Raw genomic sequence first — 13494 nt, 5'->3', positions numbered from 1 at the left:
AAAAAATTGGATGGACAGGTCAACCTGCAGCTATGCATTAATTAGTTTACAAGAGGAGAGCATGCAAACTCCAACGATGAAAACTCTTTAAAAATGTGTCTCAAGAACTACATTGCTGCATTGTATAACATTAATGTACAAGATAATATATCTGATTTCTTGAAGAGTTTAATAAAAGGAGATTGAAGGAACTCTTACTCGGGTGAATGATGTGGTCCGTGGGCCTCTAATGCAAATGTAACATCAATGCTGATACGATTAAAAATTTTTCGAAAAATAAAAAAGACAAATACAATATCATCAGTTTCAAAGTTGTTCTGTATTTTGTACCTGAGCTTTTCTAGCTTTGAAAAGTGAACTACTTGTAAAGACGTCGGGTTCAAACTTTGATATTTGCCTCGGGTTCGGTATTAAATTGTTCTGCAGAAATATCGAAATCCATTTCGGGAATTTCGTTTTCAATATTTATATGTTGAAATCCACATCAGTTCGAAAGGTAATTATAAATTATGGTTCAGATTGATTATAGTTGAAAATCCCCAATGCTTTTTTTAAAATCAAATTTTTATACATAATTGCAACGCTGTTTGAAGTTAAAAAATTGTACTGGCTAGCAGCAAAAACGAAAGCATTGGCATATGCATCATTGCACATGTTAGGAGTAAAGCATTTCATATGACCAATATGAGCTGATACCAAATCCAAATATGATAATGTTTAGACCCCAACAGAGGTGGTAGAACGTGACAGAACCGCGAGCTTGAGAAAGAGTTTAAAAGTGTAAAGCCAGTCTGTATTATACTCTGTCCCAAGATATTTTGGATTCACATTTGGCTTAATTGCTTGATATTTATAAATACCTCAGGATTCAAACGATGTTCATTCAAAAGTATGAAAAATTTCCAAGATTTCTCAGTCAAAACGCCCCTGTTAGCTTATCAGGTTTCAATACAATGCTAAAAAATGTGATGTCTACGGAGATTTTGTATTGCAGCAAGCCCGGATGATAACGTTGAAATATTGCGCGATGTATTCCGAGTGTATTCCGAATGGAGAAAAGATGTAAACATTCCCCATTATAAATCTCCGTAAAGAAACTGTTTTCATTCCTGTGAATTTTTCCGAATGAAAGATGATAATGTGTCAATGAAATTATTTTGGAAAATATCCCTTTCAACTATTTCAATTGCACTTCTTTCACAGGTAAGTGTATTTTTAATAAAATTTGTCCAAATGTGCTGCATAAATATCTTGGGACAGACTATAGATAGAATGGGAGTATGATTGTTCTATCGTTAAAATGACAGATGTCCTACGGACCCGGTTTAACGATAGAATTCGTCCCATATAATCGCTTCGTAGCAAATAAAAAAATAATATCGCGCTGTTTCCATTTCCATATGATTGGTCTCAAATACCTACAATGTTGCTCTTTTATAAACCCATATTACCACATTAACTGTGTTTGCAACAAAATCACTGCCACTTTTAACATCACATTTGAAAATTCGCTGTTTATGGTCGCCATGTTAATGTTAAAATCAGAGACATTCCGAGTGCGATTTCCGACAAAATGGCAGGCAAATTCAAAAGTGTATTTTAACAAAATGCCTTGGTATAGCTCGATCATTAAATGGATATTGTGTGGACTTAACTGCATATGCATGTTCAAAAAGGTTTGTAATGTTTAAAAATGTGTTATTCCCCTGCAGATTATTTTTAACAGACTTAAAATCGACGCGAAGCTGATCCGCTTCGCGGCTGCTACGTATACATTGCAAGTATTTGGGACGAATTATTCTTACTGTGACCTGATCGTAGCCTGGTCACGGTAAGATTATTCTTTCTAAGTCTGTATGTGCAGGTACCATGTTTGTACGCCCTATCTGTACAGTATAGTCTGTCCCAAGATATTTATGCAGCATATTTATGGACTATTTTTAATGAAAATCCATATACCTGTGAAAGAAGTTCCATTGAAATCGATAAAAGTGTAAATATCCAAGATATCTTCATTGACACATTATCGTTTTTCACTTGATAAAAATTTACGGGAAGGAAAAGAGATTTCGTACGGACTTTTAAAATGAAAGGTGTTGACCTCTTTTTCTGTCTCTCTGAATACCTTGCACAATTTTTCAATGTTTTCATCCCGGTTATTTCATCTCACTTGCAATACAAATTCGTAGACTTTAAATATTTTGAACTGCATATTCAAACCAGATAAGCTAGAGGAGGCGTTTTACAGGTTTTATAGCGAACAAATTTTAAGTCAAACAAAAAATAAGTGTTAACCGCATCAAGGGTGAACACATTTTAGGACAAACGAACATATATTCTTAAAATATGCACATTTGTTAATACTGTAGATGTGATCTCATTCTTATACACTGCAAGCAGGGTGGACTTATGAAACGTTTTTCTATGCATCTTTTACAGAAACACAGACTGCATTTGCAAAATTAATGAATGATTTGGTGAATGTTGATCAGTTGATGATGTTTGTATGATCAAAATTAAAGAGAACTTAGATAAAAATTCAGTTGAGATTTTAAAGATATTGCATATCTTTAGCACTTCGCAAATATTTAAACATGAATACTTTTAAAAGTTCATGTACCATTTAAGTTTGACCTAAAATTTCTAAGTACCAATACTTCTAAAATGAACATGATGTTAAATTAAATACAATGTACCATTTTATGTTATTTCATATATTACGTGAAAAATATGGCAATTATTGATAAGAAACAATGTCTTGATTTAAATTTACTTGTTCTACATGTAATCTTAGTGTCTGGTGTTTTTACCCATCAGTTAACTACCGTATATACTCGCCTATAAGTATTGTTCGCCTATAAGTCGGTTGCCATTTTTCAAGTTTATTTTCAAGATTTTGCCATTGACCCTCTTATAAGTCGGGTAATTTTTTCTGGATAATCAGTCTACAGATTGCCAATCAAATAAGCACCTTTTTTCAAGCATGACTTTATTCTAGATAAAAAAATATTGGTGTTTGACCTTATCACTTCTAGATGCAATGCATTTTAAAAGTGTTGTGTCCAGTTAAGACATCTATCCTGGATGAATAACTTTCGATTTTGGACGCCATTTTTTTTTATTGATACCCTGATGAAAACTTGGTGTAAGCTTTTAAAAATATTTAAAATACTATTGAAAATAAAATGATAGTGATTTAATCCCCTGTTGACCGATTAAGATGGTATAGCCCCTTTTAAAAGTGGTGTGTTTGTGTTGTTTTAGGTGACATGCCACCTACAGCCACCAATATAGCTATTATCACCTCAGGTGTAATTAATAATGAATAATTATAAAACGATCTTTATTTTTTTTATTTAAACAGACCAGCAATTATTATTGTGTTTAATTTTTAAGTATTAAACAAAAATTGCTGTTCTGTAATCCCACTAGATCGCTTTTAGACGCCATGTTTTTTAATAGTTTTCTGTAAACAGAGTTATCTTTCTTGAAGTTTGTAACTTACGATTTTGGACGCCATTATATTTTTTAAACACTCATTACTACTTGATTATAGCTAAAAAACTATTCTAAATGCTACTGGAAATAAAATCACAGTGATTTTATCCCCTACTGACTGATTAGGGTTGGTAATTAGCCTCCTAAACTCAGTGTTGGCTTGTGTTGTTTTAAGTACAGTTATACCTACAGCTATTAACACCTCATGCGTAAATAATTGCCTGTTTAAATAAAAAAAAAATACTATCAAATAAACCTTGTTCATATTTAAAGAAATACAGTCGAAACTTTCAATGTATTTATTAAGTGTTTATCTTTTTAATAATTAAAAAATAAACATGTCAAGTATAAGGGATCGCAAGTCAAAAGTTGGAAGCAAAATGGCACCCAAAAACGAAGTTTTACTCAGTGGAAAAATTATCTGATTGTATGTCATGCCTATAAGTCGGACCCCTACTTTTTATTCTAATTTCTACTCCCAAAATACCGACTTATAAGCGAGTATATACGGTAGCTACTTGGGTATTTCATTTTACATTAATTAACTGCTATGAAAGGCTTTTTGTATTGAAACATTCATAAATTCAGATCTTGTTCAAATCATACTGCACAGTTATTTTATAAATCTTAATAAACAAAAAATGAAACATTTTCTGGCTTAAAGCCCTAAATCTTGTATTATATGAGGCACTATTCACACATTGGTTGTAAAATAAAGATAAAGTCTAAAAAAAAATATAATAGCTAGCTCAGAGTTTGAAATGAAATTGCTTTTCCATGCATACTTCTTGAACAGAGACCATGAGGGACAGTGTAATTTAATCAATACACAGACATATAATGATAGACTCCAGCATTGACGTTGATTGATTTGTATCCCTGCTTTCTCTGCCTTACTGGCTACATAGGGACTTGTTTTACAAAAAGATGTTGTAAAATATGTCTATCACTATGCATACACAATAGGGAACATGGTCAACAGAGTATAATATATATACCGTAGTTTTTGCACAGTCATCAAAGATTTTATCCTATTCATTGAGTTGCCTAAATAAGGAGATCGTCAGTGCATTTGTTGATGTACAATATTTTTGCGAATGCATATTGCAGCATGTATTTAACATGTTTGACGATAAGTGAAAATTAAAAAAAATTTGAATGAATGATTTGAATGATGAATTCACTTCATATTATTTGACAAGCAAGAATTAAACGAAAGGACTGGACATTTTTGTGAACTGTGGTCCTTCGTACAATTTAATGATTAATAACATATTTGTAAAAATAACTTATAACTGTTTATGAAACAGCGTAAATCTTTACATCATGATTATATTAAAAGACTCTTATACAATATTGGCATGTGATACCACGGTACTGGTAAATCACTCATTTTTAAAGGTGATGAACGCAGAGAAAATGATATAGAATATTGATATACAAGCAGGAAAAAGAATCAAGTTTTTCCCTTAAATCAAAATACCGGTAGATAGCCTGATCTGTATTATTGGTAGATGATATGAGCCATCAGAAATCTATTTTGTTTTGGACTGATACGACTCCTCCAGATGATTACTTAGTTAGTGTGATAAATTTCAATCCATTATTTATCCTTCTCCATAATGCTCAAAGAGGAAGCTATTTACAGTCCACTAATGCAATGACCTGGACTTTAGTTGCTGTGTGTAACACTAAAACTTGATTAAAATGTTGAATGATTCATTAGCTTTTTACATGTTTTGTGTATGTTTCACATATTAATGACAAAAAGTCTTCCTAATTAACGAAAAATTGCTTTGATGGCAACGTATGTTAACTCGGTAGTCTAATTTGTCCTTAAGTAGTAGAAATTTAGACATGCATATTGAAAAATCATTAATCAACCTTATAGTTCTTTTGAAATTCAAATCTGCCTTCCTGCATGTTCGCTGAACATGCTGAAAGGAAATGGAATGTCAAACTGGTTAACACATGCACTAAAGCCTCTATTCATGACGTCAAAACAGGGCTTCATGATTTCCAGCATGTGACTTCTTCTTGGTGTATATATATATGTTTTTAAACATATTCCATATTTCTAAATGGGAAGCGGTTTATTGGGTGTATTGATTTTGCAGGCTTGATATAGAGGCCCTGGTGTGTTGTAACTGGTCCTGTTTATTGATTCGGAAGCTTCCCTAAACTTCACATCTGTCAGGCTCCTTGTTCAGCTGTGATTAGACTTGTTTGTCATTTAACTCTCTGTGTATTTAGCACCGATTGTGTTTCCAGTGACAGCCAAGTGTGTTTTGTTTTTCATGAAAAATTCCTATATCTGCTTGGAGTGCTTACTGGAGCTAGATTTCAGGTTAGTTTGACATTTTCCGTACACCCGGACCTTTCAGTTTGTTGTATTCATTCAACCAGTAAATTTCAAAGTGTAGTGAAAATATCCTGTTTACTTCAAAACCTCTTTTATGTATCACTTTTCATTATATACTGATGTAAGTTTATGGAAATTGATTTTAGATTCAGCAATTTATGGGTGTATACTCAATATGCCAATATTAGAGGTGGATGTCATTTCACATTTAAAGGTCTAGCTGTAATCTTGAAACAAGGGCCATATAAGGATTTATCGCTACTTGCAAGTCTTACTATACCTGATAAACATCATAGCTCTTGGACATAACAGCTGTTTACTCTTTCACTCCCTGTACATGATCAACATTGTCAGGACTAGTGTACAGAATTGTGTAGCTGTTTGTCAGAGGGAGGGACCTCCACTCTTTGCTTGTAAACATTTAGTGAATTAAAGTTCCAGCTGTGACTGGAGGAGTGAGACAGCTGTTGTTGGATACACGACATATTGACCAGAGGTCAAATTGGGAATAGAATCGTACAGGTCAGAGGTCTTGGTACATTTAAATACTGTACTGAAAATTTAGAGTTGATATTTTATGCCAGGGCCGGGGTCTTCATAGCTGTAACAATTATGTAGAGTGATCATCTTTGTATTATTTATAATAATAAAATATTTTTTCAACCTCTTTTAGATTTGAGATTCTACAAGAGATTCACATACCACTGAGTGGTCTTTTTACCTGATATATATATATTTACAGATCACTTGCATAATTACATGTATGTTAAATTGTGTATGTGAAAAATTAACTTCAAAAATACTATATTTTATTGTAGTAAATAAGACTTGGCAATGATTCAGTGACAAACATTTCACTAGTCCTCAAGATTTGTTAACTCTTGAATCAGGATTTATTTGATTTTATAGAATTTTCAAACCCCACCAAGATCCTTGATAATAGTAGGGATGCTTTAATTTGTAAAAGTCGCAGAAGGCTCAACAAATGTGATGAGATCGGTATAATGTTAAGTTTCATTGTACATGTTGTAGCACAAAGATTGAAGCTTTCAGAAGAATAATTGGTTGGTGGGCTTTTTCGTTTTTCTGACATGATAGTGTTTTCCCATTGTGCAGTCACAAAGTATTCTGATAATCGTAAAAATGAATGTACCTCTCTGTATTATTTCATATTATGAGTGGAATGATATACTGGTATCTTTTTGTGTACATCATAACATATGTATTAATCCTATACAAGATAATGATCTTTGCTAAAATCTGATGATTGTTCATGTTGGGTTACAACGATTGACATTGTACAATGATGTTTAGAATTCAGTGCATGAGTATAGCACTACTTCATAATGGACATTGATACAGCTGTGACATGGAACATGTTTTGATATTATAAACACATGAAATATAATCATTTTAAGTTTATTTAAGACTCACAAAGCCACATTCTGCATTAGATTGTTGATCATGAAAATGAAACTTCCCAGGTAAACAGAATATCACAACATCAGATTTTCATGCACAGATGATCAAAATGCATTGAAATCTAATACTCTTATCACTCTTATACTTCATCTAGAAACTTGCTCAAAATGAAAATGTAAATTTAAAATACCCAAATTTCTAAATTTCTTAATTAGTAGAATTGGCATAAGTCAAAAGTTCCCCCTTAAAAGACCAAACCCAAGAATAAACATTACACTTAGTCCATTAATATATGGTTGCTGTTTTCTTTGTTGGATAAACTACCATGTATGCCGAGTATGAAGATCTGAAAAGATATTCCTGAGTCTTAAAACAAGTCTTATTAATTCATTTGATACGTATACTAAATTTGTTTGTAAATTAAACTATTGGAGGAGTAATTTTGAACATTAGCTGTCTGGAAATATTTACATGCATCCATTGATGGAATTGGACATCCAGATGACATTAAGATCAATATTAGGAAAACCATTAGTTGCAATACTAACGACTAAATAGAGAAGAATTACGTAAGATACCAAATAGAGACAAAGATATTATACTGATGTAGATCTGTCAGTTAATAGTATGAGTTTCACTGAATCCTGCCATTTAATACCAATGCATCAATTCAACAGTAGGAGGAAAAAAGTTTTGTCAGCCTGGGATTTTTACAGCTTTTAGTAATTGAGTGGTTTTTTCCCCGACTACAAAGAGAGATTGGGTTCTTATTTCACTTGAAGTGACAATAACGCTAGAAAATTTTCTGTCTGACTTGCTCAGAGTTAATTGTGAAGACCTTTACAATGCCATTGGTCAGCTATTGATGTTCATTCCTTCGTCAATTCTAATGCAGACCTCGGATGCTGTCTTGCAGGTTTTCCAATAGATTTATTCATTAGCCCCTTGGAAGGCCGACGGTTGGAGACCATGTAAGCTGAAGCAGAGATCCTGTGGCGAGGATCTAGTGGAGTGGGGAGTGTATAGCTGTTCGGGGGACATCTATGGGAGAAATCACTGGCTCGGGAGCCATGGATAGATGGGTGTGTCCAAACGACAGGCATTTGGCCCTCAGAGCAAAGTATGTATATACACAGTTGCCATTATTTGGTTTCACAACAAAGTACCTTATGAAAAGTGATTGAAATTGTAAATGCATGTATAATATTTTACTGCTTATACATATCATGTACATGTACATTAATAGGTAGATTGAACACAAAAAGAGTATTGCAAGATTCTCCCCAATTAGTTCAAGGAGATGATTTGTAATTTGAATTTTAAATTTTTATATGCCAAGTCTGAGTTATTTAAAGGTGGGAAAATAAATAATGGGACATATAAATGAACCAATCGGTATTACAAAAACTAATTTATTGTTCTAACTCCTGAAATTTTTGACAGACTAGGGACGGGATGGTCTGTACACACCAACAAATTGTCAACATTCCACAAAGGGGACCAGCTGAGCATGGAGGAACAGGAGCACATAATGAACGTCATCGCCAAAGCCGACTACTTAGACCAAGTAGAGCAGGAGAGGATAGGGTAATTATCTCCCTTGATCAAACCCATCAGTTTTTAGGCATAAGGAGAAAAATATATGTTAACTAAAGTAATGAATGCTTTTTCTTTTAAATTTGTATATTTGACGATAATTTTTTAGAAGGACCCCTGTCCCTTGAAGGGTTTTCCTAAGCATTTTGCAATTGTCAGAGAATAAAGGCCTCGATCCTTTTAATGATTTCATGCTTTCTTGCTCAAGTCTTTTACCCCAGGGAGTAGTATAGGCCACTGAAACTTCCACCATGTCTTGTGTTGGGCTATTTTTTCCAATGTGTACAACTTGTACCCGCTCATCATTGTCTCTGTTACAGCCATCTATTGCCAGGAAGTCTTTGGTTTCACCTTAAAAATTCCTCACTCTTTTCTGACACATTTCAAAATATATCATTAGATATTGCATCAATAGAGTTGTTTATTAGGAAAGGATAAAAATCTTTGATTTTATTTCATTATTGTATCCTCAAGTCATAAAGTTTCAGATTATGTTAGATTTCAACACGAATAGCAAACAAATGTCCCCATTATCAATTTTCTAAGCACCCAGGTTGCTTAACAGGGAGATGAAGGTTTTACGTGATTGTAGTTTCTGTTTTAATTTGGTTCCCCTTCTGAACATCAGTACTAAAGGCAACTGTATTAATCAAAGTTATTCAGTTATTCATTTCACTCCTGGATACTAATATATTCTTTCTGTAATTTGGACATGATGATAAAAAAAAATCCAAGCTATATATCTAAATTCCTTCGAGTTTTACCCTCTATGTACATTCGTCCCATGTGGTTACAAATGCTTGTCTATATGTAAAGCAAGAGAACTTCCAGTGTATTGGGATTAAGATTCAGTCTGCATAGTTGTACATCAGACTCTAATCAGGAACAGAATGTTTCAGCAGTAATATGAGAGAGAGAGAGAGAGAGAGAGAGAGAGAGAGAGAGAGAGAGAGAGAGAGAGAGGAGAGAGGAGAGAGAGAATGAAAAACAATAAATTTATCACTTGTATTAAACATTCTGTGCCCACATTTTAAATACTGCTAATGACCACATTGAATGTTTTCTCACTTTAAAGTGAGATTAGTCAGTATTTAAGGGATGCATTGGTCTCAGGTACTAGTACTTGTTTGTCAATGCTATTATACGTAGAATTCAGAGAGATCTCGCACCTTTTTATGACAGATTTCCTGATCATTAAGACCTGTTGATTGTACTTGAAGGGTGTTAAGGATGGCAGAGTGAGCTGTCAGGTAAGGCCGATGAAGTAATAGTTGGATGCTGGACTCACACTCCAGGTAATGCCATCCATTGGATGCTGAATTGCAGGTAATGCTGTCCATTGGATGATGAATTGCAGGTAATGCTGTCCATTGGATGCTGAATTGCAGGTAATGCTGTCTATTCAATACTGGAATCTCACTCCAGGTAATGCTGTCCATTGGATGCTGGACTCCCACTCCAGGTAATGCCATCCATTGTATGCTGGACTCCCACTCTAGGTAATGCCATCCATTGGATGCTGAAGTTTTACTCCAGGTAATGCCATCCATTGGATGCTGGACTCTTACTCCAGGTAATGCCATCCATTGGATGCCGAAGTTTTACTCCAGGTAATGCCATCTTTTGGATGCTGGATCAGTGCACTCCAGGTAATGCCGTCCACTCTCACTGATTGATCTGCCAGCTGCTTCACACCTCCTACGTTTGATTGTGGATGCACTTATTTACCAATCAATGACAATGACAAGCCAACATATGTGGTCTGTGGTGTATTTATGTTATGTAATCAAGTGAACACATGCATGTAAGCCATCAATGCATTTACAAAGTGGTTTGATTTTTGTCATAACTGGTGACTATTTGTATGCAACATTTGTACCACTTCAGTACCATGCAAAATGGAAGGGAAGCATTGAATGAAAATTATGTATACTGTGTATATAAGTCCCCCACTATGTCTGAATGATGGGCCTGAGATAGTTCACAATCACTGATCCATTTGTTGTAAGAGCAGCACCTGTGCAAACTGTTCAGGATGGAAAGTGTATTTTTCATTTTTAAAGATTTTTCAAACTCAATTTACCATTTACTTATCTACAAAATTTGTTTTTTGATGATATGTCATTTTCAAAGAGGGTAAATTGCTAAGCACAATTATAAGTTGGTCTAAATCATCTGTTTCTGTCAAAATACATTGGTGAACTGTTATTCAGGTTACTGTGCTGCCATCTGTTTTAACAGTTACCAGTAATATGACTGATATACGCCTTGTTCATCATTTATCTCTCTTATTTTATCAAATTGTGTCAAAATTGATTTGTTTCCAATGCTTTGGAACTTGATAAAGTTCCAGCCAGTTAGCTACTTCTCCAATCTATCACAGCACGTGACAGAAAGTAATGCAAGGTGCTTCATCAATTGTCATCAATTTCATTTACAACTATTGAATTTTTCTAGACCTTGGTCAAAAACTTTATCGTTCAGAATTGATCTAAATGAGTTCTGTCATTTGCATGAATATGGCTGAGTAAATAAAATCCTTCGTGGTTCACACAATCCTTTAAAGTGTGCATTGATTTAGGTTGCATCTTCTTGACAGCGAATACGAGACCAAAAAAAAAAGAGAGAAGACAGGCAGATCTGTATGGATTTATATGACTGGGAGAACGTGGATATCTAGTTTTGCATAAGAGAATTCTGGGCTGCTATGGATTTTTTTCCTTTAAAAATTGATATTTATTCGTATCTCAAGGCATGAATATTGCTTATGTCTGACGAGTCAGCCATACACTTTATGAAAAAAGTGTGATAACACGGAATAAATCCTTACTAATAGCTTCTTATTTCAACCGAATCCACCTATTAATTGTTTAGAAGGAAAGCAATAACTTGGCTGGTGGCAACGGTTTTCATTTTCACTAATGGTTCTTGTTTGACCCTATCTTGATCATCTTCATCGATAAAGCTTTGTCATTTTGCAGGTAGAAAATTAATCCAATTTGTTAAAAACGCTATTATATGGATATTAAGAAGTATCAGACAGCAATATCAATTTACAATTGATACAGCAAAGAAATATCAGACAGCAATATCAATTTACAATTGATACAGCAAAGCCATACCACATATTTTTACCTTGTTCTTAGCTTAAGAAAACTTTAATGGCTTTATAATTAAATTACATATTCATTTTTCATTGAAGTTTTCGGCAGTGCACCAGTCTCTTCAGTGTGCTAGAAGGCTTATTTTATCCCTGCATATATATGCAACACAATAAGTTTATATTGATTAATTACTGGTACACCAATTTCTATTTGAAGAGAACAATTTAATGATGAATGGGCAAGTTGTCTGCTAAATTAGATTTTTTATACCTTTTGTTTCCACAAAATTCCATTCTATGATGCAAAATAAACAGATTTTCTTGTACAAGAAAAATCTAAGAAATTATGGTTATTGGACAAATCAAAACAGAAATATCTGAATTATTGCAATGAAACATTTTGTTTTTTAGACGTTTGGTGGAGAAACTAGAAAACATGAAGAAGAATGCAATGGGTAATGGCCAGACCCAGTGCATCCTGTGTGGGGATGAGTTTGGGCTGCTGGGAGCCAGTCCCACCCACTGTGATGACTGCAAGAATGTAAATATATTTTCAGTTTTGGAAAAAAAAATCCAACTACTGTTGAACCATTTTTAGCTCACCGAGACGAAGTCAGGGGGAGCTTATGCTATACCCTCGGCGTCGGCGTCCGGACCTGGTTAAAGTTTTTGTTGCAGGTCCTGTATCTAAGCTATTACTTGTCCTATCTTCACCAAACTTGCATGGATGATGCATCTGGACCTACTTATGGACTTGAAAGACTTGGATGCTGAATCTGAGTCCTAAATTTCAGATGCTGGAGGAGGTTAAGGCTGTTGGAGCAGGTTAAAGTTTTTGTTGCAGGTGCCCTTTGAAAGCAATATCTAAGTTACTGCAGGTCCGTACTTCACCAAACTTGCATGGATGGTGTGTCTTATGAAATTGAAGCACCAGACAGGCTTGAGTGCTGAATCTGAGCTATAGGTTTCGGATGCTGGAGGAGGTTAAGGTTTTTGGAGCTGGTTAAAGTTTTTGTTGCAGGTGCCCTGTGATAGCAATATCTAAGTTACTGCAGGTCCGTACTTCACCAAACTTGCATTGATGGTGTGTCTTATGATACTGATGCACCAGACAGGCTTGGGTGCTGAATCTGAGCTATAGGCTACAGATGCTGAAGGAGGTTAAGGTTTTTAGAGCTGGTTAAAGTTTTTGTTGCAGGTGCCTTCTGATGATTATATCTTAGTTACAAATTGTACTAACTTCACCAGACTTCCATGGATGGTGCGTCTTATGATACTGATGCACCAGACAGGCTTGAATGCTGAATCTGAGCCATAGGTATCGGATGCTGGAGGAGGTTAAGGTTTTAGAGCTGGTTAAAGTTTTTGAAACAGGTGCCCTCTGATGATTATATCTTAGTTATTACTTGTCCTAACTTCACCAGACTTCCATGGATGGTGCGTCTTATGATACTGATGCACCTGACAGGCTTGAATGCTGAGTCTGAGCCATAGGTTTCAGATGCTGGATATG

At 34.6% G+C, this 13494-nt stretch overlaps 1 protein-coding gene across 8 annotated transcripts in view; it reads left to right on the top strand.

The window, feature by feature from the left end:
• Positions 1-379: 379 nt before the first annotated feature.
• The window catches only part of LOC128190234 (double C2-like domain-containing protein beta), a 32013-nt gene continuing 18898 nt past the window's right edge, over positions 380-13494 (top strand). For 6 of the 8 annotated variants that reach the window (XM_052862189.1, XM_052862185.1, XM_052862190.1 and 3 more), the window contains exons 1-4: positions 380-496; positions 8199-8402; positions 8726-8869; positions 12393-12522. In XM_052862189.1, the coding sequence (XP_052718149.1) occupies positions 8326-8402; positions 8726-8869; positions 12393-12522 (351 nt within the window). In that variant the 5' untranslated portion in view covers positions 380-496; positions 8199-8325. Of the gene's footprint in view, positions 497-5314; positions 5846-6065; positions 6383-8198; positions 8403-8725; positions 8870-12392; positions 12523-13494 lie in introns of those variants that run through there. The other 2 variants (XM_052862183.1, XM_052862184.1) reach the window with 2 other exon arrangements.

This window comes from Crassostrea angulata, chromosome 6, assembly GCF_025612915.1.
Source record: "Crassostrea angulata isolate pt1a10 chromosome 6, ASM2561291v2, whole genome shotgun sequence".
Lineage (NCBI taxonomy): Eukaryota > Metazoa > Mollusca > Bivalvia > Ostreida > Ostreidae > Magallana > Magallana angulata.
Note: the sequence above shows the minus strand (reverse complement) of the source record. Positions and strands in the feature narration are given on the sequence as shown.